At 42.6% G+C, this 27,942-nt stretch overlaps 2 protein-coding genes across 2 annotated transcripts; one reads left to right on the forward strand and one right to left on the reverse strand.

The window, feature by feature from the left end:
• Positions 1–1,646: 1,646 nt before the first annotated feature.
• pigc (phosphatidylinositol glycan anchor biosynthesis, class C) lies at positions 1,647–3,837 on the forward strand. Its single transcript, XM_062424445.1, has 3 exons — positions 1,647–1,708; positions 2,347–2,578; positions 2,672–3,837. Exons 2-3 carry the CDS (start codon positions 2,351–2,353, stop codon positions 3,326–3,328), a joined length of 885 nt encoding a protein of 294 aa, XP_062280429.1. The 5' UTR covers positions 1,647–1,708; positions 2,347–2,350; the 3' UTR covers positions 3,329–3,837.
• Positions 3,838–5,322: 1,485 nt separating this feature from the next.
• dnm3a (dynamin 3a) lies at positions 5,323–27,818 on the reverse strand. Its single transcript, XM_062424937.1, has 21 exons — positions 27,268–27,818; positions 25,631–25,704; positions 25,013–25,162; positions 24,709–24,912; positions 24,370–24,468; positions 23,280–23,440; positions 23,057–23,199; positions 22,202–22,337; positions 22,022–22,089; positions 21,733–21,871; positions 21,562–21,648; positions 21,375–21,445; positions 21,203–21,263; positions 17,880–17,906; positions 17,050–17,163; positions 12,051–12,160; positions 8,799–8,910; positions 7,978–8,127; positions 7,376–7,599; positions 7,132–7,272; positions 5,323–5,714 (listed from the first exon to the last, which is right to left on the reverse strand). The coding sequence occupies exons 1-21, from the start codon at positions 27,426–27,428 to the stop codon at positions 5,681–5,683; spliced, it is 2,466 nt and encodes an 821-aa protein (XP_062280921.1). The 5' UTR covers positions 27,429–27,818; the 3' UTR covers positions 5,323–5,680.
• Positions 27,819–27,942: the final 124 nt, after the last annotated feature.

The raw sequence follows: 27,942 nt of genomic DNA on the forward strand, positions 1-27,942 counted from the left end.
TCCTGATTGCTTATGCTTAAAAAGTATAGGAAATGGCTATTATTCCCTTCAAACTTTGCTTTTGTAATCAAAACAATGACATTTTTAAATGAACCTATTTCCAATGGAAAAATTGGTGAATTTGCATGTTTTCATTCACATGAAGTGAAAAACGACATATGAGTCACCGGATACAATGATGGGAGATTATATTTGGGGGCTGATTGCTAGTATAATTGTACGTCTTGAAAAATGACTCACTTCTAAATCTTTTGAGTTCTCTTTTGTAAAACTTTTTCCATATTTAGGGTCAAGCATGGGCCTCAAGGTCACAGTAAAGACAGCACTAAAATCTTGGCAGAGAGACACTTTCTCTCTCCTTGAAACAGTGAAGGCAACTGTCTGTGGTGTTTTGGGGAAAGTGGAAATCACTGGCAACCAAGGTCAGAAGTTATGACTGTCTAACTCCCTAAACCTATAGATGGGTAACTATGTTTCCTTGTTTGCAGAATAATGAACCAATTATGGGCATAGAGTATTCGTGGCACTATCTGTGAAGGCTTAGAGACTATCCACGGAGGGCAGTGTCCTCAGAATCGTGGCATCATACATCAGGACGGTGTATTCATAATATTTTCATTCCCTTTGGCCTAGCTTCAATACATATTTTCAGTGTAAGACATCTTGGGCTTGAGTTAACCACTGACAAACACATTCTCAATAACAAACTAGCTTCATGAACAGGATTTCTTTTTTTAAGACTGGTAAGTGCACATTTTTATATGCCTTACCATGTCTGTGTTTGATGAAATCATGGAGAAACTGTGAGCTTTTGGTTTATCATCTAAGAACATCTAAGGCCCAATCAGAAGGGTTAGGAACTACAGAGTCTTGGGGACACAGCCCTGGCTGAAACTTCTGGGAAAGTTGCTCAGAGTAAATGTGTCATACAAACCTCCCAGTCAACTGTAATATAGGTTTAAAATTGACAAAAGCAAACATGAGAAACCTAGAGAATTGGCAAATTATTCAAATGGATTATGCATTTAGAAATAATGAAGATGCTGTAACATTAATAAAAGGTTGCAGTGCAGGGTGTGTGGTTATGAAGGGATAAAGCCATGGGTGGTGCCCTGTTTGGATGTCTGATCCCAGACTTTAGGCGCTGATAGTTTGTAAAGTAGTTAGTAAAGTGTGTACACAAGACACAAAAAAGTGTGGAGACTTTGATTCTGCTGAAAATGCTTTATTGAAATCTATATTGGTCTAATGTCTTAATTTGCATGTGAAAATGGGTACCTATCCGTCCAAAGTTTAAGATATTGAACAGGAAAGCATCACACTATAAAGCGCTGTTTTCAAATGCCCCTCTACTTATAACATAACAGTATTGTATAGTTAGTAAAACTTTCTTTTCTGATGTGTGAATGAAAATGTTTACCCATTTGAAAAGGTACATTTCAAAATATCATGGTCCAGGTCACAAAAGCAAAGCTTGAAGGTAATAAATGCCATTTTTTTTTTTTAGGCATTAGTAATCAGGAGATAAGAAAAATTGATGTTACAGCATTAATTCGACCACTGTGGCTGACAGACAGCTGACTTGGTGCTGTATTTTATACTAACAACAGGGGGCGCTGTGAGCTCTGTGAGAAAGAGCTTTACTTCCGGGATACTGATATGACCATCAGATTGTAGCAAAAGTGCCGAGAGCTAAACCCTGTCCCAGGTACGTTAAAGGCTCTTTTTTATGACAGTTATGATGATCGTTCAGCAGTGTCAACATGTGAACGGTCATATAAACCCGTATATCCGCCACGTCTGATGTTTAGCTGTTTTTTCATTGTAGCAGCCAGCAGTCAAATCTCTCCACAGTTAACACTGAGCAGCTTTCATTTGTCACGGTTCATATATGACAGGTCTCGTATTAACTTTTAAGCCATCGAAAGCTTGACGCTAACTGAGGCTATCTGTATTTAGGAGAATTGATCCATCATGTAATAAATAATCTGTCAAACTCTTGATAAAATATACTTTGCTTCCTGATGGATCCCCTCAGGCCTCCTTTACCCCGTTTAATGTGTACAGATTATTATATGCTGGGATACTCTTTGGCTCTTTGTTTGCTGTGTGGAGATTTGATTAAACACAAATCCATTATTCAGTTCAGAGGTTCTCAAACTTCTTCATGTCAAGGACCCCTAAACTGACACTAAATACACCACAGACCCCCATTTGATAAGATTTTAAGTTTTAGATGTTTTATTACAGACGGATTACATTGTGTGTGTGTGTGTGTGTGTGTGTGTGTGTGTGTGTGTGTGTGTGTGTGTGTGTGTGTGTGTGTGTGTGTGTGTGTGTGTTCAGGGTGATGGGGCCAGACAGTGCCCCAGATCCAGCTGTGCCCTGGAGGAAGGTGCTATGGGAACGCCAGCCGTTCCCTGATAACTATGTGGACCAGAGGTTCCTGGAGGAGTTACGGAGGAATGAGGGCATCCGACAGTACCGATACTGGTCTGTGGTCAAAGAAGCAGGCTTTGTGGGACAGCAGCTGTCCTGTGTGGCCATCTTCATCACCCTCTGGCTCTACATGGAGCAGGTAAAGTTCTAGAAAAACTCCATGGACCTCGTAAAGATCACTCTGTATGTTCATTTAATGCATATTTAATCCACTTGTCTGCTTTCCTCTTAGGGCCGTCTGTCCCCTGAGACACTGCTGTGGACCAGCCTTGTATGTGCCCTGCTGGGGTATGGACTGTACCAAGCCTTGACGTCTCAGGTTGAACCTGGGTGTGGGCCTCGGACTCGTCTAGCTGATTTACAGAGTGCCACTATTTTCCTTTCTTTCACCTTTGGCTTCTCACCAGTTCTAAAGACACTAACAGAGTCCGTGAGTACGGACACAGTGTATGCCATGTCCGCTATGATGCTGTTGGCCCACCTGGTGTCGTTCCCTTATGCTCAGCCCTCACCCCCAGGCAGCCTCTCCCTAAATGCAGCCCTGTTTGCGTCTGTGTGTTTAGCCTCCAGGTTACCTGGTGCTCTGCACACATTTGCCATGCTCAGCTGTGCCCTGCTGGTGTTTGCCCTGTGGCCCTGCTTGCTGCAGAGGTTGAGGGAGAACGCTCCTTGCCAGTTTGCTGGGGTGTGTTTGGGAGTATGCATCGTAGGCGTAGGTGGACTGGGGTTCCAGTCACCAGGTGGAGCTGTGCTCTTGGCTTTGGCGCTAATGAGTGTTACACTGCTCTGTCCCCTGTTGCTAGTGAGGCTGCAGAGGCACAAGGACAACATCCAGGGACCTTGGGATGAGGCTGAAATTCACGAGGACCTCAGCCGCTTCCTTCACTAATAGACAGATTGCAAAAGAGTACTGAGTTCTCCTGACCAAACTGACATCCACGGTGTAAGCCAATGGTTAACTTCTTGAATCAATTTACTCACAGCCTGCAGCATTATGTTGATGCTGTATGTTAAAACTGACACACGCCAGCACTTTTATCATTGGTCCACGTGTGTTTGGACAGCCATGACGACTTATTTTCTTCCAGAGAATACGAAGATGTTTTTAAAGTTTGAGCTGCTATTATCTTTCAACTGTTGACCTCAGAATTTGTATGAAAAGTAATGTGCAATGCTGTCTTACATTACTGCACACACTCTGATGCTATGCACCAATTTGATACCAGTGACGTTTTAATTAATATGTAGGAGACTCCATTATGTATAGTATGTTGATGCTGTGTCTGGATGGGCAGGTGTGTGTAACTCGGTTTGATGAACAAGGGCTCTTAATTCCATTGCAAACTATGTTGAAATTAAATATCAGTTGTAGAATTTTAAGATTTTAAGAGATTTTGCAATAAAGAGAATTATCAGTGATATTAAGTTATTTAATAACCTATTTAAGGATTATTTTCCATCTGAACTACAGTGGAAGTGTAATACAATAATTAATTTATACCCTCAACTTTATCATCAGAGGGGGAGGGACAGTTTGCTTGTCAACACTTAAATGTCATCAATTCAAGCTTTTATTTAATTTGACGTTTATGAAAATGATTGTTATTTTCCAACATGAAAATTATTGTTATTTTCCCACACTTTTATCACACACACACAAACCCGGGACCTTCCGTTTCCTGGGTTATGTAGGGCAGAAAACCGCTGCAGGGACTGAAACCTTCGACATGTGTGGCTTGTGGCCAAACGCCAGCCGGTGACGTCACGCAGTGGGCGTCTTGCGGTGTGAGCTGATGAGAAACACCTGTTGTGATTTTCATGCTGCCTCCAAGTTTCCGACCCACAGGGAGCAGCACTGCAGCAGCTTTCTGCCATGATATCTGCTGTCGAGATTTAAACTGCGAGTGGACTACCCGGGTTTCAAATTAAACTCCCCTTTTTTTGTTCAGCTTTCAACGTGAAGCAGACTGGAATTATTTCCTGTTTATTTTTAGGTTTTTTTTGTTTTTGTTTCAATACATAAAAAGCCCAACTACGCTCCGGCACATTTTTTTTCTCTCGTTTCTGGCTTTCAGTGCAACATAAACACACCGGACTATTATTTTAGGAGCCACTGTGTGTGAAGCAGCTTTCCAAGACATTCATGGCGCGAACATTACTTTGCATGGGAGCTAACAGAGAGCTTGAATGCAGTGAGAGGGGTGTGTGGGGTGAACGCTAGGTGTCGTACCTTCACCTCTCCTTTCCTCGGCTTGCTATGAAATGTGACGGCGGGCTTTACGGCTGGTTTTGACTGCGGTGGTGGCGCCATGGTGTAAGCGGCAGATGAAGCCCGACTTTAACACAAAGTTCAATCGAGCAGTCTGCGTCTGTGCGGCCTGCCTACTCCTCACTCAGCCAGACGTCCAGCAGCAGACAGCGTGCGTCCTGGTTACGGCGCGTCACAACGCTGCTGTCAGGTCACGTCTTCATCATGTCAGAATGAAACATTCATCAATAAGATACTGATAAGACAGCAGACACAAGGGCACTAATTATAGGTTTAGTCGAAGGATAACGCCTGTGCTCCTTGGACCCTCACCAAAAAAAAAATATAGTAGCCTATAGCTCTAATCTACAATTAGAGGAGCTAGTTCCATTTAAGATGCATTTGATAGTAATTATTCTTAAATAATTGTTCTGATAAATTCTCGTGATAGTGACTGAAACTGAACAATCTTTATTTTACTCAGACCCCTAAAAACGCCAATACGGTCTCATAAGACCTAGCTACACAAGTGAATACTAATAAATAAAGTACAACAGCTGTAGAGAAAAACTAAGTCATAAACTGATGTGCAAAAATGGGGGTTTTTTTCAATTAAAAAGAAATCAGGACACACGTTCAAAAAATAAAGACACCTGTTTATTCAAAAACAGTAAAAAATAGTGCATGTATTTCCTCTTATTGTAGAATAACTGGTATTTTTATTTACACAGCGTTTTAGGCACTAGAGTAAAGTCAACAGACAGTCGAGCACATTCCAGCATTTATAGCCAGTGATAATATGTACAAAACAGACTCGAGACTCAGTGAATTTTGCAGACTGCAGCTCCCAGAGGAGTCGCAGAGAAGCTCAGCGTAGTGCTTCAGCTGGATTACACATCACACAGGTCAGGGTTGTCTCTGGGGTAGCAGTCAGCTGCAGCTGGAAGGATCACTGGGGCAGATGGGTAATGGAGTTCTGAACCATATGGACCGTTATTTCACATTTGGGATTGCTGGCGGATGCCTCCTGGAGAGAAGATCACATGAAAGATTTTTATATATGGTTCAATATAAAATAACAATATGAACAGAATGTCCATGTACGTCCCTAAAATGACAAATTAACACAGTTTAATAATCTATCATAGTTTTTAAGTTTCGTTACAAAGCGGACAGTTCTACTCTGGGTTATAACACAGGTCACGACTGAAGCTTCAAATGGAAAGTAATTCCAGCTCCCCAGCTTTATATGCCCATTTGTTCCTGAATGAATACAATTCTTTTCAAATAAAGCAAATATTTAAAACACAGGCCCACATCTCTACTGCAAGTATTCAAATGTGCTGGCTGTCCAAGGAACAGCTCTGAAAAAAACTGGCCCAAGTTGTCACCTAATTGCTGAACCCTGGATTAGAAGCGTGTCATGAAAAATGTGAAAACCTTTTTTTAAACTATTACATGGTTTCATGGAGTACTGCGTGGGTTTGGCAGAATCTGAAAGACGAAGAGAGGAAAAAAGCGGTGAGTTACTTATTACTCTTAAACATCGGAGAGATGCACAACTTTGCAAGGAGCTGATCCAAAAGTTAGAGCTGTGTGAATCAGGATTCAGAATTTTTACCTGCTCATAAATTTCCATGTATATACTTTTTGTAGTTTTAATTGTCCATATGTTTTTGGATTTGCCATAATGCCACACATTTTATTTTCACATGTGTTTCCAGTGTCACCAGACTTAACAATGATGAGAACAAATATGTATGACAAAAAATAGACTCATAGCAGTAACCTCACATCCAATGTATGTCTATAGGAGAGGTAGAGTCAGTAAGGAAAAGAGACATAATGTTGGATGGAAAATGCCAGGAAAGGAAAGAGGCAGACTGTATGCGGGAAAGAACCTAAAGAACCATTGGAGAGCACAGAGGAAATGAGGCAGAAAGAAAAAGGGAGAGACAGGCCAAAAGCAGGGGAGGAACCAGTGAAAGAGGAGAAGTGAAGAAATGTACAAGAAAAAGAAGTAGGGGGAAAAGGAAAAATAACGGCTATTGCATGAGGGAAACTGGGGAAGGCAATAAAACAAATGCATGCTTGGAGAAAGAGGGAAAGGGGGGATGAAGGACAGAGAGAAAGATGAAAACTTGACAGAGCGCTCAGCCTGTTGTCTCTGGCTCCAGTAAAAAGCTGCACAGAGAGAAGTCCTGTCTGCTGAGGCTGATGGGAAAGAGAATATGAGAAACACATTTTCCAGCAGACCCCCACCCAGCTCAAATAACAACTCCCTGTACCCCTGTGCCTCTGTGGCGCAAAGTCTGATTGTGAATATGTGAGTGTGTATATGCATATATGCCAACTGTTATGCCAGTGTTTGAGTGACAGGCCTGAGGTCATGATGATATAACCGCTTAGGTTTTCGAGACCTAATTCTGTGGTTTCAGAGCTACCTTGGAACAGAAGATGGAGCACGAGGGAATTGGCCTGTGAGCTGCTGAAAGCCATCAGTACTCGGGGAAGCATTGCGTCCAGTGTGAGCAGGAACCCGAGGAGCAGGTGGGGCATGGCCACGAGTCATTGGCTTTTTAGGGCTGTGTGGAGAAGAGGTGCGTAAATGACAGCCGTAGGTAACACAGCTTTCATTACTGCATACATCTATGCATCACTCTAGTCCATCTGTGTGCGTGTCTGTACCTGGAGGTCTGTATCCAGGAAGAGTCTACAGGTGGAGGCAGGGGGGTGGAGCAGGTAGAGGTGGAGATCTCTCCAATGACAGCGAGCGCCTCCTTCAGGGCAGTGTGTTTGCAGAGCACTTCCTCCCGATGCCGCTGCTGCTCCGGTGACTCATCCATCAGTGCTGAGCATTCTCCCAGAGCGTAGAGTTGGGCCAGAAGCTCCGAGCTAATGAACTCTTTCACCTACGTAGAGGGATTATAAACAGCTGTGACAAGTCAAAATGTTAAGACTTTGTAAAGTGATACTTTACTCTGATTTGGGATTACAACTCTAAATTCTTAAAGGGGTGTTGAAATTTTTTTTCCCCCCCTATGGTTTCTTCTTTATTTTTCACGTCATTGGAAAATACTCAAATAGGGTTTCAAATTGTGAATGCTTGTGTTGCAGACAAAGGAATACAGATTTCACTTGGCCAAGTTATGAAGAAGATTGATGATTGATGAAAGTCACTTTAACATGTTTGAGAGGCAGAAGGAGTCAAAGAGTGAGAGAGCAGGTTTTGGTTTTCCTGGAAGGGAAAAAATGATGAAACAGTTAAGAGTCTGGTCTGGATAACTTACGTTGTTGATCATGAGGTGCATGATTGCCTTCGGCATTATGTCCCTGATGGTCTTGTAGATGATGCCCATGTAGGAGTCAACCAGGTTACGAATGGTTTCCACCTGGCGCTCCAGCTGGGGGTCTATGAAGCTGTCCACAGCTCCATTTCCCTATCCGTCCATGTGGGTGACAGACAGGCAACATGGAGTTTAGAATAATTGCTACATACGCTCCACACAGATTATGCTTCTTTATTTATTTTTTAAATACAGTGATGTATAGTATCGTTCATATGCAGTGACTTCTGAGATAACACAACTGGTGATTTCACACTAATACAGATGTGTGATGCGATAAGGACTAGTCTCATGTATCGCCATATCTTGTAATCTGCTCTATGCTGGTGACGAGAAGTAGAGAGCCACTGTGGTAGGAACAAAGAGAGCAAAATAGAGGGGAACACAAAAGAGGGAGGTAAGCAGGAATGGGCAGAAGAAAGAAAAGGGGGAGTGGGTGTGGGACGAGGAACCGCTGATTAGAAACAGACTAGAACACACACACACACACATTATAGTGACATCATGGGCCAAGAATGCTGCGCTGAAGAGCCAACGACAGAGCGAGATGGAAGGGGTGGGGGTTTTGCCTTTTCGCTTTGGCAAGGGAGGAGAAGGGGGGAACATGGACATGGAGAGGGGGTATGGGGTTATGGCCAGGGTTTAAGGTTAGCAAAGGCTATGAGTGCATACATCACAAAGGTAAGGTGCAGGCAGGTGCAGCTCCCCACAGCTAAGGTCAGAGTTGGGTTTAATTAGGTTGTATTGGGGGTCAGGATACTAACGGTGACTTTCTCAGGGTAGACTCCGGCCCGGAGCAGAGAAGCCTTCCAGCTGTCCAGCTCGTCTTGAGTGTTACAGGCCAACTCCAGAGATTTGTAGTCCTTATACACGTTCCTGCAATTCATTTCAATACTGTCAGATGCCTCGAAAAACTACATGAGCCAGTTATAACAGTCTAAACTCAAGGAGACTTACTACAATACAGAGTAATATTCACATGAGTCAACCTCACAAAAACTTGTGTCATAGCAATATTCAGTACATACCAAGATCATCATGATGTCTCTTGTACCTAGTTTCTTCACTCTGATGCTCCAGGGTAACACTAGCACACACAATGCTTAATCATCACATGTGACATGCATTATCCGAAATAGGAAGACTGGTATTTTAGTAATAAAAGGTAATTGCTGTTTTCTCTGATGAACTCACTGTAGATGATGCAGCCACATTTTTTAGTCACAATGTGTGGGATCATTTCAGCTCAGCAACAGTGTTAAGATGTTAAAATGGTAATTTTTAGCTGTGCCTCCTCTCTTATCACGAGTAAACAAATATCTTGTGGGGAAAAAGGAAGGAAGGTCCTCTCTAGTACAAAAAGAAGGGTCACAGCTTCATGCCCTCTGAATTCAATTATCGCTGAACTTGAGAGATGCTACTTTTGAGATGATGCCAGTTGCCTATTATGAACCAGCAGAGTGTATCTAAAAGACGACATCAAATAATAAACTGCAACAAGATCACATGGATGATTTTGATATTTGTATTCTAATGTTTTTAATACCCCTGTTCACTCAGCTGTCGACCCACTTCGTACACAAGTCAACAGTTATTGGAACAGGATGGCCTTAATGTGTATCGGCGCATATGAATCACCTGCCTTTTTATGATTGGACTTAAGTGTGTAAAATGTGAACCTGGTAAATATGAGTAGATATAATTATAGAGAGCATTCCTTGACAACACAATAAGCTATGAAATTCAACTTGGCTTTTGTTCATTTCAAAGTTCAAAAGTTCAAAGTTGTTCATTTAACACGTTTAAAGTATTGTGTGTTACTTTGCTGCTACTGTACATAGCTGTGAGTTGAATGACATATAATGAGTTAATAAAAATGTGATTGTATTCATTATTTGTTAACCTGTTCTCCATTACTTGGTTTGCATTATCAAGCAATTTACAGAAGCTACTAAATACTGTACATATTGGCTGAGTTTGTGTGTGAATTACTAATGCAGGCTGTCATTAGACTCTAACTTAATTTAAAGGGGAAGAGAGACTAAAATTAAGAACATGAATTAAAAAAAAAAAAAAAAAAAATCCAACTCCAAGTGTCCCAGCCTGGTGTGATGTTTTGAATGGATAATGACCGCCTTTTTGGGAAGTGCTCTGTCTGACCTGTGTCTCATTCCCCATCTTGTATAAATTAGTTGTTACAAGTGTAACACAATTCATTGCTGTAAAAAGAGTCTGTGTGTTCAATCCTGTATTAGGAACACAGGTCCTTAATGGAAAAGGGGTATAACAGGTTGGGGCAGTCTCTCCAATATGTTAAATGCATTATGATATATAATACCAAAACCTGTAAAGAGAGAACAATTTACAGACAAACACCACATAGAGACATACTTGCAACAAGGTAGAAACACACCTTCAGACACACAACTTCCCCAACTGCTACGCCTGACACGACCTCCCTCGCTGCGACTTATCCCCTCATCTTCATCATCTATTTTCTCCCTGTTATTTATTCCCTTTTTCCCTCTCTCCTTCCTTTCACACCACCATAACATCTTGTGCTGTGAGGAGACAGCAGAACAAAGCAAGAAACAAGCAAAGGATCTGGAGCGGGCTGTGGCCCATCTGTTAAACATTTTTCTTTAATCACTCAGTTGTTTCTTTCCTCTTTTTTGTTGTTCCCTTCTCACATTCAGAACACATAGCAATTAACCTCAAATATGTGAAACCTTTTTGCGTGTGTGAGAAGATCAAGAAATAGGCTGTCAGTTTGTATGCTCGTGGCTGTGCTGCGCTGGGTGAGGCTAATAAGTTAGGGCGTGGTGGCTAACAGACAGGGAGCCAGGCCAACGATGACAATACTAGAGCTCTATTACACTAAGATTAGGACACTAACATACGCACCGACAAGCGAGCGCACATCAAAAATTGTTCTCTATGCAGATTTATGACTCACACAGTCCTTTTTTCTTCTAATCTCCTTCGCTATTCTCTCCTCTGCTTGTGGCCAGTGTGAGTTTTTACACTCATCTTGAGGAATTCCTGCGCAGAGCTCTGACTGCTTTAGATTTGAAGAGTTTCCTGAGGTTTTTGATTACTGTCAGACAGGGACAAAACCACGGCAATGTCTGCCACACACACACACACGCACGCAAATACAGAAAGAGAAACAGAGAGAGTGAGGGCGCAGGAAAGGGAGAGGGGGTGGGGGGGGGGGGGGCGCCATAGGACAGACTTTGACACATTCCTGGCCGATGGCTCTGATACTCTCTCTCCCGCTTTCTTTCTCCTCTCAACCCTTCCAATTCTTCTCTCTCCCTCCTTTTTGTGGTGAGTCGAGCAATTCTTTCCAAACAAGAGCAGCCTCATCTCTGATCCAAGCTCTCTGGCTTTGATTAGCTGCTTAATGAGCCTGCCGTCGGTATGCTGTGGTCTATACACACACACACACACACACACACACACACACACACACACACACACACACACAGGCAAATGCAAATACACACATGTACACACGCACATGCACACACAAATTCAGTTTGTGTGTCCGAATGCAGCATAGCACAGTATTATAAACAAAGCCCACATGCTCTGGTACAATCAGCCAGGCTTTGGGTCGGCTCCAGCTCCTAAACACTCGCTCTCTTTTCTTTTTCTCTTATGCTCTCTCTTTGTTTCTCTGTCTCTCTCAATCAGTTTCACACACTTTAGACCAACAAACCTAAACCCAGCTCTGCCCCTCAGCAGCCTGGCACTAAAAAAAACTACACCCGCTCCAGCATCCTTTCAGTTCCGGTGGCAAAGTTGAATGGAAGAGGTGAAAGGAAGGGCAAGACACTGCTCTGAGATCTCCTCCCTTTCCTCCCCTGACTTATCCACCCTTGTAAAATATCGCCGCAACTTCAGCGAGCAGGTGACAAGAACAGAACTCCCTATTCTGACTCATGCACTCACTCGTTAAACACGCATGTACCCAAACACAGGCCTCTGGTGACACACACGCATACACAAACCTTGACTGTGTGTTGAAGATAGCAAAGACGAATTTGCTGGACATGAAACCCTTCTCCACGTCTCTGAGCCTTAAGTTGTCCAGAGGAAGCATGTACTTCTTCTCCTTCTCCTGGAAAAAACAAAATATGGCGAGATAAAAGTTGACAGAGGTATGCACAGTAAAATATGACATCACAGAGAGGTAAGCACAGGTGTTGATAGCAAAAAACAACACAGACTGAAGACATTTCACTTGGGGGCTTTAGCTAAAATAGTTGCATGTCTGGTACTTAATTTTTTTCAGGCTGCGCTGAGAGTAGAGAGTAGCCAGTGGGATCAAGAGACTTGAACTGTAAAAGGAAAAGTGTCAGAGGGTGAGGCGAAGAGGAGTTGTGTGAACACTGTGCTGCGCAGAGCATCCGAGTTCACATCAGATTTTGTCTGCCTGTCAGACTGACTCGCATTAACTTGTGGAAGAGAGTCAGTGGGCGAGGGAGAGGGAAGGCAAAAGAGATGCCATGAGACTATAGTCTGTCATCACCACGGGGGACTTATGAATGACAGTAAACAGTTGGAAGACTGCAGCGCACAGGGTGAGGAGAACCAGACAGTATGGAGGCAGGGTACAGAGAACTGAAGCTGGGAGGGAGGGAATGAGAGAAGGAATACAAAAAAAAAGAGGGAGAGAGGCCGGGCCCACATGTGAAAGTCATTACTCAGACTCAAGCTCTAACACAACATTTCTCCTCGAGTGAAGCCCTTCCCCCCCATCTCTCTACTCAGGCCTGTTCCCTCTTTCTAACCTTTGAGAAGGGGGCTTTCAGAAAACTGCTTTGGTGATATTCACAGCTGTGGATGAGGTAGAGATGAAGGAGAGACAGAAAAAGAGGGCTGACTTCCATAGAAAACAGAACTAAAGCATGCCTTCAAGAAAAGAGGGTTTCCCTAAAATCCTGGATGTTGTCTTGGTGGTTGTGTGTGTATGTTTGTGTGCATGCGCGTTCGTGCGTGTGTGTGCATCTGCGTCTGAGCACATGCACACATGTGGCTTTAGATGCGAGTGTGCTGGTAGTACATTTTGGTCTTCCCTCTCTCAGTGCTCCCCTGAACCCTACGACTCTCTTCCTCCGTTCCTCTTTCCTTTTTTCCAAAGGGGCCCACTTCCTGTAACAGAGGCTGAAAAAAATGACAGAACGGGATTGGCGCTCATACTGCAACATCTGGGATCGCTTTAGACGGAGGGGGAGGAGACTGGAGAGAGTATAGGGTGCTCTGATGGGGTAGAAATAGAAAGTAGAGATGAGGAAGAGAGGAAGAGGAGGGATAGAGGGGGATAGAGGGATAGAGAGGGGTGAGTTTTGCTTGAGTAGAGGTGGAAGAGTTGAGGAACCTGGAGAGCAGGAGAGAGTGTGCTGGAGAAGTGGGGAGAAACTGCAGACCACTCCAAAGTTGATTCCCCATGGGTCCCATCAACCCATATATGGCTGCTAAGTTCCTCCCTAACTCTCTCTCCGTCTCTCACTCCCCTTATTTCCTTATGCCTTCCCTGAGTGAACAGTCAGATCCCTAGCTGAATGAGTGAATGTGCCACGTCAAGACTGGATACTACGCCGGGACACAGCCCTGCGGACGCCTGACCCAAGATACACTGACATCTCCGGAGGAGGGACATCCGTAGGAGTGGATGTCTGATGTGCGTGTGAGACCCCTCGCCCTGCAACACGGCACCGACACAGGATAAGAAAGAAGAGAATAAGAGAGGAAACCTTTTGGCCGACAACTCTGCGACACGGGCCGGACTGCTACCAAATATCCAGAGCGGGGGGGAAAGGCGAAACCGAAGAGAAGAGAGAGTGAGAAAGGGTCCTGCTCCGTCATCCCAGTGTTCAGACTACCTGTTCAGGATCTTACTGGTGTACAGTAGTCTGCACATTGGTTAGACTGTGCAAGGAAGAGCTTCAGCAGCTTACACGAATAACACATACATACCCATCAAGACTCAGGATGACATAAAAAATCTGCATGCATGCATCTGTTCTGTGGCAAATCCAGGGTTTAATATTCTCTGATGTTTCTTGCTTAAACGTGTGGAAATGTGTTTAAATGTGCATACACTAACACCTACTTTTAATACTTTAAAATGTAGTCATCAACTGTGTCGTGATTCAAGCGTAATGAGATCCATTTTGTAGCCTTTGTCAGCTGTATAAATGGCGAGTGATGCATTCAAGGCAGAGAAGTTTACATACAGCAAATTCCAGCAAGAGAATCTATAACTAGTGACTGACTGATGTTTTTCGAACATTCAAGGCAGAACAGCTGTAAATACGTTTTTTTTTTAAGTTTTTTTTAAAATGCAAACTCAGTATAGAAAAGTGTTAAACTGACTGATTTTGCCTCACATTTTGGATATTTTGTGTGTCTGCATGTGCATCTGTGTGGCAATATGATAACTTTTGTGTTCACAGACATCATGGCACTGCTTCGTGTATGCTCGTGTGTAAGTGTGTGTCCTCTAGGGTGGTATCATACATCAGACCTGCTGTGTCTGAAGCTGTGTCTTCTCTTCCTATAGACTAATGGATTTGAGATACGGAACAGGCCTCTCTCACACACACACACACACACACACACACACACACACACACACACACACACACACACACACACACACACACACACACACACACAGAGGGGAGCATCTTGATTAAGTGTATAGGCATGAGCCGTCTGTTTTTCTTCAGGCTGCCTGGTGGAGCCCTGGCAGTTGAGGGGTGAAGGAATGTATGTCTGTTCAGTGTGCTACAGAGATTAAACTCTGGACTATTATGCTGCACTCTCAGTATGAGGTCAAAGCAGGGTACGACTGTTGTAGTACATGGAAAAGAGATGCACAGTACGGCCTTTAAGATGTTAAAAAATTGGAGTGTGTAGAAGCAAAGGATGGAGCGGGGAGGTTGGAAGGGGAGATGATGGGGGTGGGGGGACAGGGGTATTTGTGAGAGAAACTGTGGAGGAGTTAAGAGGAGAGAGGGGGAGTCAAAAGGGGAGGTCTGCAGTGTAGAAACAGCCATGTGGGATTTCTCTGGGCAGATCTTGGAAGCTGGTGTTTGGACAAAGCTTCAAATTTTCCAGCCAGGAATGTGCATAGTCCCAGGGAGACTGCCAACCACAGAAAGGGGGAGAGAGAGAAAGAAGGGGAGACAGAGGGAGAGAAAGGAGGAGAGGAAAAGGCAGCAGAGGTAAAGAAAGAGAAAATAAAAGTGGGGGTCGCAGCAGAAGAAGAAAAAGAAATGTCTGTGGAGGTAGTGTGGGCGGGGAGAATGAGAGCGGGAACTGCAAGAGAGAAGAAGCAGAAGCTTGGCTTGCATGACAGCGTGAGTGTGTGTGTGTGTGTGTGTGTGTGTGTGTGTGTGTGTGTGTGTGTGTGTGTGTGTGTGCACACACACAGTTGCATTTGGAAAGGCAGTAGATCTGCTCTGATAATATGGGTGACTGACAATGAATTAAGGAGGTCTTCAAAACACATTACAGCTGATAAACCCCCCAACATAGTGAAGTGGTACAATGACTAATTGAACCTAAATGACTTGAAAAGATTTAGACGCACACAAGCTTTAATCCTTGAAGACAAACATACGTGTCTCACTGTAATCGGCAGACACACAAAATTTGTTTCTTTGATGTGGTCACCAAATACTTGCTTGCCTGTCTTTGTATTATTTGTCGCAGATGTGCTAAGTCTGTTTGTATGTGCAAGTTGATTGGTATATGCTTAGTAAGGGGGATCACAGTCAGAGGAAACCTATAACACTGCTTGTGTACAATATGCATGCCTGGGGCTGTGTCTGGGAACACTGTGTTCAAGCGAACCAGTGTTTATCTGAAAAGTGACCGTGTCTGTCTGAATGAGTGTATATTTTTCTCCACTATTTGCATGCCAGTTTGTTTACATCAGACTCTGCATGTGTACTGTATACTGTATATACAAGTCTGTCCACTGTGTGTGTGTGTTTGAGCGTGCATGTGTGTGTGTGCGTGTGTGTGTGTGTATGTGTGTGTGTCTGTGTGTCTTAGTTTGGCTTGGGGCAGCTCCAGCTGTGTCAGAGTGAGCCGCTCCAAATGCCTGAACTCCCAGAAGAGGAAGAAAAGGGGGAGTAAGGGGAAGAGTCAACGAAGAGCGGGACGAATGGGGAGAGGGGAGGGCGTCAGAGGAATGAATGGGGGAAAACGGAGGGGCTCAGTTGCAGGTCCAGGTGGCAGGAGAGAAAAGAGTAAAAATGGTTAGCTGGGCTGAGAAACGGGGTTAAAGATGCTCTTCTACTTGTGCATATAATGGTGTCAAATGTCACAAAGCTTCCACAAACACAGGGTCCATCTGTTTAGCTTAAGCCACAACGCAGCTTTCAAACAATGTTAGTGTGGTTACCAAGACCAATAACCTATTTGTAAAAGCGCTCTACGCACTTTTTCTGTTTAGTTAACGATGCCTGTACCACAATACCACACATTTTTTCCCCACAACAGCATCTTCACAAATATAACACATTAGTCAAAGGTACAAATGTGCCTATATATGCTCTCCTCCTCTGATCTCACTTCCTGTACTCTGCCCTTCCCTCTTCCCATGACATCGACTGTGACAGGATGAGACTGTTGTGGTGTGTCTGCCTGTCTACACTTGCTGTGCAGACCTTCTGCTCCTGTACAGCAGGCACAGACAGGCAGACAGATGGCAGCCCCACTGACATCAGAACAGGGACACTAGGACAACTCTTCAACCCACTTCAATGAAACTGCAGGATCAAACTGTTGCGTCGTTATCAACAGATGACAGATTTTTTCCCCTCTGCTTAATCATCTCTCATCTTCCCGGTTAGCATACTGTTTCAAGCTGAGATGTGTTAATAAACTCGTCATGACTCAAGTGTACTGCTGTGTTTGACTTCCCTATTTTCTAATTTTAGTCCAAATTATAACTTGAAAAGACAGGGAATTAAATGAATGTGAAGAACTCACCTCATCATCCTTGAACCAGGACAGGCTCTGAGCAGTGAGAATGAACCAGTACTCCTTGGCTCCACCTTTCATGATGCCGATGTTGTTGACGATCAGCCAGCCCTTGCGTATGACCTGCACAACAGTCAAGGGTAAGAAGCTGAAATGGCTGGACTGACAGCAGCAATGGCATTGAGAGGAAAACAAGAAGCAGGTATACACAATGAGAGCGGACCTTTTGGTGAGAATAGGAGCAAAAAATTGGAGAAAGTTGAAAGTGGAGAGATAAAAACTTGCAAGTTAAACATTTGTGAAATATATGATGTAGCAACCATGGAACAATCACCAAATAATTCAGCCATGTTTCCTGACCACCAGTGGACACTGGTCAATAAGAAGAGGACTAGCTGTACAGGTAAAGGCAAACACAGTAAGCATAGAAAACAAGCATATTTGGAGATAAGAACAGGAAGGTAGAGACTGGAAAAAAAGATGGTTGATGAATTAGGAAACGGGAAGCATGAAATGACATAGAGATACCAAGAAATGACATATACATCCCGAAAATTTGGAAAATATTAACATCTGCAAATATTTATGGAGCTGGCGGTAAAGCATATAAGAATAATGAAAACAATGAGAGGGAAAAAAGGTTTGTATCATTAGCAGTGTGTATCAGTGGAAGATGATGAAAAACATGATTAATAAAGCTACAAGCCACTTTGCCAATGTGCACCTTTTCTGCCGTCAGTAGCATGCAAACCCACAACCCTTTAGCATGAATCCTGCACACACAGATCTCCAGTAGAGGCAGCAGTGAGAGAGTAGGCTTAAAGAGATTGGTATCCTACTATTAGACTTGAGAGAGGGGCCACACCCTGGAGAAAAAACAGGAGATGAAGAAGCAAAATTAAGATGGAGGTCAGTTGTTCCTTGTATTCACTTTGTTGGGAGTGACACTGATGTTGATAATTTAATAGTTACTACTATTAAAGCAATTTGAAAGTTGTTTGCATAAATAAATGAGATTTTTTGATTTTTTAAAGCTGTGTTTGAAATGTAATCCTATTACATCAAGATTACAGAATAAACACAACCATACTGGGATTGTGTCTTTAATTATCCCAGTTTTAAAATGTGTAACAAAAATATTATGTTACACATAAATCATAGAAGATTGAGACAAAAAAAAAAAAAAAAAAACAGCCTCCTTTTCGCTTGACTGCATTCCTGTAAGAAGCCAAGATCAACTCTGGTTGCATGATTTGATCCCCTTCAGTATCAACTCTGGTTGCATGATTTGATCCCCTTCAGTAAAATCTGCCCCCAAACACTAAATATCTCCAATTTATCTGGAGCTATGAATGCTTATTAATGCTGATTAATACATAACACATGGGGCGGTGACGTCACTGTAAATGAGAATGGAAAAAAATAAAACTGTAAGATGGATGGAAAAGGTTTAGTTAACCATGCACACTCAAATCGTGCACTACAGACAACCGCTGATCTCAGGGTTCAATTTTGAGTGTTGTCATCTACGATGTACAAGCTGTCATGCACAAATATGTACGTACTATGTATATTTTGCATAATAGTGACAAAGACATTTCTGAATGAGAAGGGAAACAATACTAAAAGTGCATAACCAGGCTTATTGTTTGGCCTGAGGGTGATTAAGTCAAGGTATGGTAAAATATTTGGGATATCATTGGGATATTCAGTTGACAGCTTATACTTCTGGAGATATGCAGTGAGTCTTCTCCTTTTGTTTTCTCAATTAACTCTCCGTCTGTGTTAAATTCTGGTTCACCTTCACAGCTCTCATCTGATGCATTTGAGTCTCCAGCCTCAGTTAAGAGAGCTATCTTCGACTTTTTAAGCGTCGTCTTTTTGTCTTTCTGATCCTGATTTTGCAATGCTATCCTTTTCTTTCAGCCTAACAGCCTGTGATTTGCTATCTCTCTTTTCTCTTTCTTCGGCCTCCAGCTTCTCTCTTTCCTGCTTGGCCCTAGCTTCTGCAAGCTCTCTCTCCTGTCTGTACCTTTCTGCAGCTTCTGCTAGCTCTCGCTCCTGTCTAGCCCTATCTGCAGCTACTGCTAGCTCTCTCTCCTGTCTGTACCTATCTGCAGCTTTTGCTAGCTCTCTCTCCTGTCTAACCCTTTCTGCAGCTTCTGCTAGCTCTCTCTCCTGTCCAGCCCTTTCTGCAGCTTCTACTCTTTGTCCCTCCATCACTGCAGCGGCATGCAGGAGAAAATCTGTATCGGCTGTGGCTTGCTGTAAGCTGGCCTGTTCATCTGTGTTACTGTGTCGGGCAGGATTTGTTTTAGTGAGCTTGGGATAGTTGGAGACTGAATGTTTACTTTTCTGTAGCTCTGGTCGTGAAAATTCAACATCTTTCAAAGCACTTAGCAGTTCTTGCTGAGAGGGAATTTTAGCTTGACGCTTTGCCCAATTGTACATCATAGCCGTGGCACATGCACGAAAATTATCACAATGCCTTTGCTTAATGTTGGTCAACTCAATAGCTCTTGTCTGCAAAGCCGCTTCCAGCATAGGAATATGATGCATCTCAACACGGGCAGCAATTTTCTCTATGGCAACTTTCAACTCAGCAGAGCACCTTTCAGGTCTTCTCTCATCCACATGCACTCCATATCTCTGACGAGCCACAGTTATCCACACTCGTATGCATTCTCTCATGTAAGCAAAGTTCCAGGATGCATTACCCATGTTTGTGTTAACATTGATCTCCGCCATTTGCAGTTTCTCTTTCTCAAACGACCCCTCATACGGCCACTCTCTCTCTGTCCAGTCATTCATGATGGAAGAGAACGAAAGCACAAAATGCCATCCTTTTAGCCTTCCCACAACTCCTACTGGTGCATGTGGAGAAAACATGTCTTGTTTTGTGGAGTTGGTTGGTTGTGTGTCTGTAAGAGTGTGTGCATGTGCCTCTGTCTGTGGATTATCAGGTTGATTTGTCTGTTCCACATTTTCACTGGTGTTTCTTACTGCTTGACAGACTCTCTGTCCTCTAAATTTTACTACCTGCGCTGGACGCGTCGTTGCCCATTTTTATCACTTTACAACATCAGATACACATACAATTTCAACAGCATCAAGGACTCCAACTCCTCTTTTACAATAGCAGCAGTGTTGGTTTGAAGCTTAGAATAAATGTGTATACACAAAAAAAAACTGAAACCAAAACAACCACAATGTGGCCCTACGAGGGGTCGGAAAAACCCACTCGCAGTCTGGCCCTTCAACACCACACACTCTGCTACAACCAATTGTTGTCAATCACATTGATTCTGTTACAGTATCCATGTTTTAGTAAAATGGATATTTCGTTTTGATCAATGTCAATTTATGGGCTTTCTTATTTTTGCCTTTGCCAAATTGCAAAATTAAAATCAAAAGGTTCTTTTATTTTGATCTCGTCAAACACCGACATGGTAAGGCATAACATTTAAAATTAACACTCACCCAGTCGTTGTTATGTTGAGATCCTGTTCGTGACACCATTTGATTGAGATTTTATTTAATTATGCAGCCCATACATCAATGGAGAGAGTAGACAGGAGTCCAGGATGTCTTGTATTGAAAAGATTTATTTACTTGTACCAGGAGAAATTAATGAATGATCAGTACACATTATGTTCTGATGCTCCCTTCAAATCTGAAGTTTCTGTCCTCCGGGGATAGTCTTTAAACCACACAGATAATGCCACAGGTTGAGCCATGCCCAAATATGGGCAGATCCAACACATCTACAATATACAGAATTTAGTCTACTGGTCTATAGACAAAAGATTGCTTAGACCTCACTCAGGACCTTTGTCCTACATCCAACACAATATCAAACCTCTGACTCCAGTTACCTTTATCCCATTCAGGGAAAACAGTCAAAGACATATCTGACCTTGGCTGCTATAGCAACACTATCAGAATGCCTCCTGTTTTCCCCAAAAGGAGCAGACTCACTGCTTACCACTATCTCAAGGGGAGACAGTGTCTAAACCCAATATTTGGTGTGGCCTTGCTATGACCGCAAAGCCTAGTTTGACCCAGTGCATATTAGTTATTGAAAATTCCCTAACATCAAGAACCACGCTGCTACTGTGGCTTAAAATACTGTAAAATGATTTTTTTCCTGCTGAATTCTCACCTGGTTTCCTGCAATCCCTACAGCAATCTTCTTATTGCTTTGGTTGTACATCTGCTGGGCACTGAGAGAGAAAAACAAAGCATGTGAACTTTATTAGTGTGTTACAAGTTTATAGCTCATTATATTTAACATATTTAATGACAGAGTTCAAAACTGATGAGAGGTTACTCACTTCGCAAAGCCAATGAAATCTTCGTGTTTGGTATTTATGTACGCAAGCTGTATGTCGATGAGCAACAAGATCTGGACAGAGCAGATGTACATTAGGTAGAGATAAACAGAGCCTGTACAATTGAAATATCCAGTAGTGTGATGTCAAACTGATGCGTGAATGCAATGTCCAAATGTGTGTGAATCACCTGATCTCTGCATTTACTCTCTTGCTCCCGAATTTCAGTGGTTATAATTTTCTCTGTTTCATCTTGCAGTTTGGGAAAGGAACTAAGCTATAGAGAAAAAATACCAGAGGTCGGTTAAAGGCTGTTTTGACACACTGAAACAAAGTGCATCGCTCACACAGAGATTTATACCTTGTTGACACACTGGTACACAGTGGTGAATAGTTCTTGACTGACCAGATCCACAAATTGAATACACGGCCCCTTTAGGTTTGTTATCTGTTTCTTGACTATCACTTCAAAGGCCATGTCAGGAGTGAACAGACCTGTCCTGTAGGGAAGAAGGGGCAGGTGGAGGAAAGGAAAAAATAAAATAAAAACATACAAAACCAAATGTTAGGTTGGCTGCAGAAAACAAAAAATATCACAGCAGAAAAATGTTAAAGCATTTGACTATTATGCTCAGAACACCATACAACACCTGACACCATGGATGTTTCTGATGGCATAGGTGATCTCCTGCCGCAGCTTCCCCTCATCAGACTCAATCTGGAGACAACCACAGTACATTGTTAGTCAGAGTTAAGCAGTTGGCCAACTGGCTTTAGCAAGCTCTACATGTGCATGAAGACAATCAAAACCAATACATAGAATTACACACCTTGACCAGTTCATAGGGGAAGCGCTCATGGAAGATTCGGTTTATCTTTGCACCTCCTGACAGATTAATGGTGTCTATTTTGTCCCCTGAGCCTTCGATTAGCTTCTCAAAGTCGACAGCCAGGCGCTGAACTGACCTGAGGAGAAGAAACAGACAGCGCATTTGGGCATGCTCCCTGATATTCTCTTTTTGGAAGAAAGTGTTGAACCTGCCCAGTTGAATCATTTGTTAGGAAGTGCCTCTCAAACCAAAACTATTTTTATTGAATATTTATCCAGACAACTTTGTGACCTCTAAAAATGAAAGATCCTTAGTCAATATGTTTTTTAGAAGCTAAAAGATGTATAGCCTGCTCATGGAAAAAGAGAACAATGGTTGACAGGAATTACTTTTTACTTTGCTTTAGAAAAGATAAGCTACACCACAACACCAACAAAGAACAAGCTTTTTGGGAAATTTGGAAGGTTTTATGTAATTTGCTTCAGAACAATGATATTGAAGTAGATAACGAATGATGAGCTGAACTGAGCTGATGTGATGGTTGTGGTATATACAGAGTCTTGTAATATAAATATACTGTGTGTATATTATACATATGTATAGGTATGTGTATATGCTGAGATGATATAATTTTATACCTTTAGAATGCTGACTCTTTTTTTTAACCACATGTGCCTTCTTGTTCTATGTTGTTCCTTGTTTGTAAAATTAACTAAATATTTAATAAATAAACATAAACATTAAAAAAAATTTAAAAAAAGAAACAGACAGACAAGGCGAAACACTTATATATAAATAGGTGAAAAGACAAATAAATTGGTATACATGCGCACAGAGAATGAGTGACTGACTGACTGTAGAAGTGTCTTGGTCCTGCTTGCAGGGTCATCAGGATTATATTGTTTGTACTCTTCAGCCTCTTTGTTCACAGCCAGAAGCTGGTTCTGCAGACGACTGCGGAAGGCTGGCAGAGTGTCTCGAATGTGGTTTGTCAGTTGCTGCAAACAGAAATTATGAGTAACAGCACCCACCCATAGCCTATTTCCTTTCTATGTGTTCGTGTGGTGTGTGTTCTAACCTGGTTGAGGATTTTTTGTAAATATGGTGTGCCCATGCTTGCAGCCATGTGTCTGTAGGCCGGGTGGGACAGGAAGAACTTTTCCTCTGCAAGCAGAGCTGCCTTAATATACTTTTTCCCATCAATGTCCTTCTGACTGCGGTTCACCACTCCTATGTAACCTGGGTAGGAAGAGATGCCAAGGGAAATGAAGAGCATGTGATCATTGTAAGGAAGACAATGTGCAACAAGTGAAAGGAAAAATCAAGGACTTTGATGTAAAACAGATTCAACTCTTATTTTCTGACGTGTCCTTGGGAACTCTTCCCAGACTGCCATTTGTTCCATTAAGACTGTAGCATACAAGCAGGAAATGAGTATGTTTGTGCAACAGCAGGGCATGTGGTATAAAGCGGGCCAAATCCCCTATTTAATACAGTAATAGATGTAATAGCACTAGGCTCCATATCTAATGCTTCAGCTCTATGCTGCTACTAGGGCAGTTATTTCAGTGGGCTTCCATGGCTAATGCATTAGCACTATAGGAGAAGCATGAGGAAGCCTGCACCTGGTGGTGCTTTACTACGATGTTTTTTCCTTGGTTCTCTCTCTCTCTCTCTCTCTCTCTCTCTCTCGCTCTCTCACACACACCCACACATACACACAGAGCACACTTTACTAGCCATCAGGCATGCTGTCCCCCAGTCCTCCTACTCACACTCTTGGCTTTTACACGAAACATTACAGTGAATAATATACTAATAATAATAATATCACTTACGGTCTGTCTATCACATAAATACACACAAGCATAAATGTGCATGGATGTCATACAAATGACATGTTTATCTTTAAAACACATGGCACAACCTGATGAAATATTGTAAATGGATATACAGACAGTTAACAAAAGAGACAGAAAGTGAGACAGTTAGAGGGACAGAGATAAAAAAATAAAAAAAAGACAAAGGGAATGAGTGCTTGGTTAACTTGTGAGCTTCTGGTGGGTGATTGCAGACAAAATTAGAACATCAGTCCTCTCAGTGTGACTGGATTGTGGTTTGGTGGCCCAGCACACAAGAACACATGCACGCAAACATAAGCAGCACACCTCTGCGTAGGGGAAGCAACCTGTTCTCTAGTATTTCGCGGGCATCTGTTCCTTTATCCATCAGGTCCAGTTTAGTGATTACGCCTATTGTACGCTGGCCTGAAGGGGAAAAGAAAAACACAGCAACTTTTATAGCTTCAAAGGAGATTTTAAAACCTGCAGAAATATTATATGACTCCTCTCTCAACCTTTAAGACATTTTCTGTGTAATCATGTGAAAATTAACCCTTGTTTAAAGACATCAGGGTGAGGTATCAGCCCCATAAATTCAGCATTAAGCCAGTGTACAATCAGTGCGTTTCTCAAAGGCACCTTAGTGAGAAGTCACACTTGGCTTACCCTGTGGGTCAACATCTTTGGCCAGTTTCAGTGCATCAGAGTTGGCCAGGTCAGTGTTGGCAGGCGTGACAGCCAGAATGAGACAGTTTTCCTTACAGATATACTGCATGATCATGTCTCGTATCTGGTACTCTATATCTGCTGGCTGGTCACCCACAGGCAACTTGGTGATGCCGGGCAGGTCCACAAGAGTCAGGTTCAGCACTGCGAACACAAAAACACATTCACACATTCAGAACGGTGTATATAAACACACACATGATAAAAATGTCAGAGAAATAGACTTTGTGTGAATGGATGTTACCATGTGGTGAATATATCCGTAGGCTAATGGGGATAGGAGAGATGCCCTTATTAGATCCTGTGACTCTGCACGTCTCTGCCTCTATCTCCTGGCGAATCTCATCAAAGTCTGTGAAATTCTTTTCCTTACAATGGAGAAATTCACCGTACTCTGGAAAAACATCAGTTAAACAATGATACATTTGTACTGCGCTTTTAATTTTAGACTATCTTTGAAATATCAGGCTCACCCAGTGCATCAAAAACATTTGCTGCTGTTTTATGTTTTTATGGCTCAAGTCATAAGGGCACAGAACGGTAAAGCACAATACATAAATGCAATTTAATTAAGTTTATTTGTGATTGCACTCTTCCAGAAAATGTCTATGTTATTTGAGACTATCTTTTTTGAGTAATGCAAATGTTGCTTCTCTGCAACAGAGGCTAGAAGTTAAAAAAATAAAATAAATACAGGATATGGTCTAAGCTCTCTGAGAATTAGATGACAATTCCAGAACTATCTCGTCAGTCTGGCTCTGTCATTGTGAAATGTCATACTGCCACCTGGTGGCAGCTTTGAATACAGGCTACAGGTTGAAATGACCTGAAATGATCCAATGAATATGAATGTCTTTCCTACCAGTGTCAGCACTGAGCAGCTGAAGAATTAAAGGTCTGCGAGTGACAATTCCTGAACCACGTGGAAGGAAGTCTCTGTTGGAGAGGAAACACTGAATTGGAAAAGGATACAAGGATACAAACACACACACACACACACACACACACACACACACACACACACACACACACACACACACACACACACACACACACACACACACAGGCAAACTGCCACTGGTCTTCGATGCAAAAGCTAATGTCTTGACACACACCATTTATATCTTAACCCAATGAACATGCCCACATGAGACCTTTACACTACAAGACTTCGGCCTTATAGGGGATGGTAAGAACCGTTTGACTTAAACAGTCAGCTGTACATTAGTTTTAGTGAAGTTGCCCTACCATCCAGCATATCCGCAACTTGCTCAGAAAGGCTCATATTAAAAGCTGAATGTAGTGTTAACTATAAAAACAAATAATGCAAAGGGTAAAAATAATCCACCCTCAGATTCAGGAAGTTTGTTTTACTGCATCCTGCAATGGATCAAACATCTGGCACAGAGCTCAGCAGAGGGGTGTCATAACATAGTCATGACTGAAACAAAGAACTGACGTGATAAAATATCAATACACACAGGAAGGCAAGCATTAAGAGTCTTCAACATTTTGGCCTACAGGGCCTACAATGCAAGACAATACATAGGTCTCCTTCACTTAACAGAGATCCAGTGTCTCGGCTATAATGGTTGGAGGAAGCTGGGAAACTTACTGACCAGCATTCCTGTTGGACGGGATAACAGCACTTAACCCTGTCATCACATTGAACAGCACTGTCTTACTAGCATTTAAATTTACCAAAACAACTCTGAGTGAGCTGCGTTACCTTTAGACCTCAAACTTGACAAAAAAGATTTGCAGATTAAAGTAAAATACTGCATTGATTTAAGTGTGTGGTAATGTCTTTTATCGAGTTTGGACTCATTGATGTTTCTAGCACCTTACAAAGATTTAGCTGGGTGGGAGCGGGGATTATCCTGCATTACCTTTAGACCTATGAATTAAATCAGTGAAAAGGTCAGATTAAGTTTTCACTGAACAAAGCTCTGAAAGGTATTGACTGAATGACTCATATGCTTACTAAAAGAAAGTAGCTTCTATTGTTTTCCCAAGAGCCTGGGTGTGAGATAAGCTGCTGTACTGGCTACTGTCATACAGACACTGTCACCTCTGGCATCCACTTCATACTAGCAAATATAGCCATAGCACTAGTGCTGGGGGGAGATCATGATGTATGAGGTATGAACACAGTGATTTCAACAGTACATTCAAACTGATTACATTAGTTGTCTTAAGTTCTGGTTTCAATTCAGAGGTTCACAGATCCTTGTCTATAAGGACTGTCCCAGCCCTTGCATCACAGTCGGCATGGCCTTTATTTTTACATTATAAGCACTTCTCAACAGCTTTATTACAAATTCAGATTTTGATGAGTCCTAACTGCAGGTTCCTGGCTTATTTTTAGAGCATCAGTAACTTTATCAACCAATAATAAAGCCATTAGTAACAATTTAAAACCCTATACTTCATTAGAAAAAATTTACTTTTTGATAGCCTGTGCGACTTGTTCTCATGAGTTCACTGTGTGCGATTTACCTGCCCACAAAACTTTCCAGGACGGAGCTTTTTCCTGCGCTCTGTCCGCCCACAACCGCGATCTGCGGAAGATGGAGGCTGCAGCTCTGTCCCACGCCGCTCAGGGCTTCTTGCAGGCGGTTGACCAGCGGGATCAGCTCCTCCATCCCACGGTTGCCCATCGCAACGGAGTAGCAGCCCGTCTACCTGCCCGGCTCTTTTCGCTCCTGTTTTACGCAGCTTCTACGCTACACCACTCAGCAGAGTAGCTACCATTGTTAATGCTTACTTACAGTTACGCTGTGTTCGTTGCCGAAATGTAGAAAAACCTCATAATAAAACTCCTCTTGACAGTGGTGAAGACTTTTAAAGGTCCAAGTCTTCAGCAGCCGTTGATAATTACGTTAAATGAGTTACCGTCAGTGCGTCTGGTAACGTAAGTGCCCAAGTTTCTGCTCACAGACAACAAGACCTCGAAGGCAGCTTGTTATAGATATACCAATCTTTTTAAAAGTCCGAAAGCTCGCAGTGTATCGTTTCCCTCAAACCTCTGGATACATTTAAGAAGCTAATCGCTAGCTTATTAGCCGCTGCCGCATACTTATGAGAAGAAAACATACTACTTTGACAGCTAACGGAATCAAGTTTTCAGCGCATGCGCGGCAATCGGAAAATGTAACTAGGCAATCCCCCTTT

The sequence above is a fragment of the Scomber scombrus genome, chromosome 8 (assembly GCF_963691925.1).
Source record: "Scomber scombrus chromosome 8, fScoSco1.1, whole genome shotgun sequence".
In the NCBI taxonomy this organism is placed as follows: domain Eukaryota; kingdom Metazoa; phylum Chordata; class Actinopteri; order Scombriformes; family Scombridae; genus Scomber; species Scomber scombrus.

Coding starts and splice junctions, on each gene's coding strand:
- pigc (XM_062424445.1), top strand. CDS start 2,351: ATGGGGCCAGACAGTGCCCCAGATCCAGCTGTGCCCTGGAGGAAGGTG. Junction 2,579..2,671: donor TCTGGCTCTACATGGAGCAG/GTAAAGTTCTAG, acceptor CTTTCCTCTTAG/GGCCGTCTGTCCCCTGAGAC.
- dnm3a (XM_062424937.1), bottom strand. CDS start 27,428: ATGGGCAACCGTGGGATGGAGGAGCTGATCCCGCTGGTCAACCGCCTG. Junction 24,469..24,708: donor CAAAGATGTTGACCCACAGG/GTAAGCCAAGTG, acceptor TTTCCCCTTCAG/GCCAGCGTACAATAGGCGTA. Junction 23,441..24,369: donor GTTGCTTCCCCTACGCAGAG/GTGTGCTGCTTA, acceptor CTTCCTACCCAG/GTTACATAGGAGTGGTGAAC.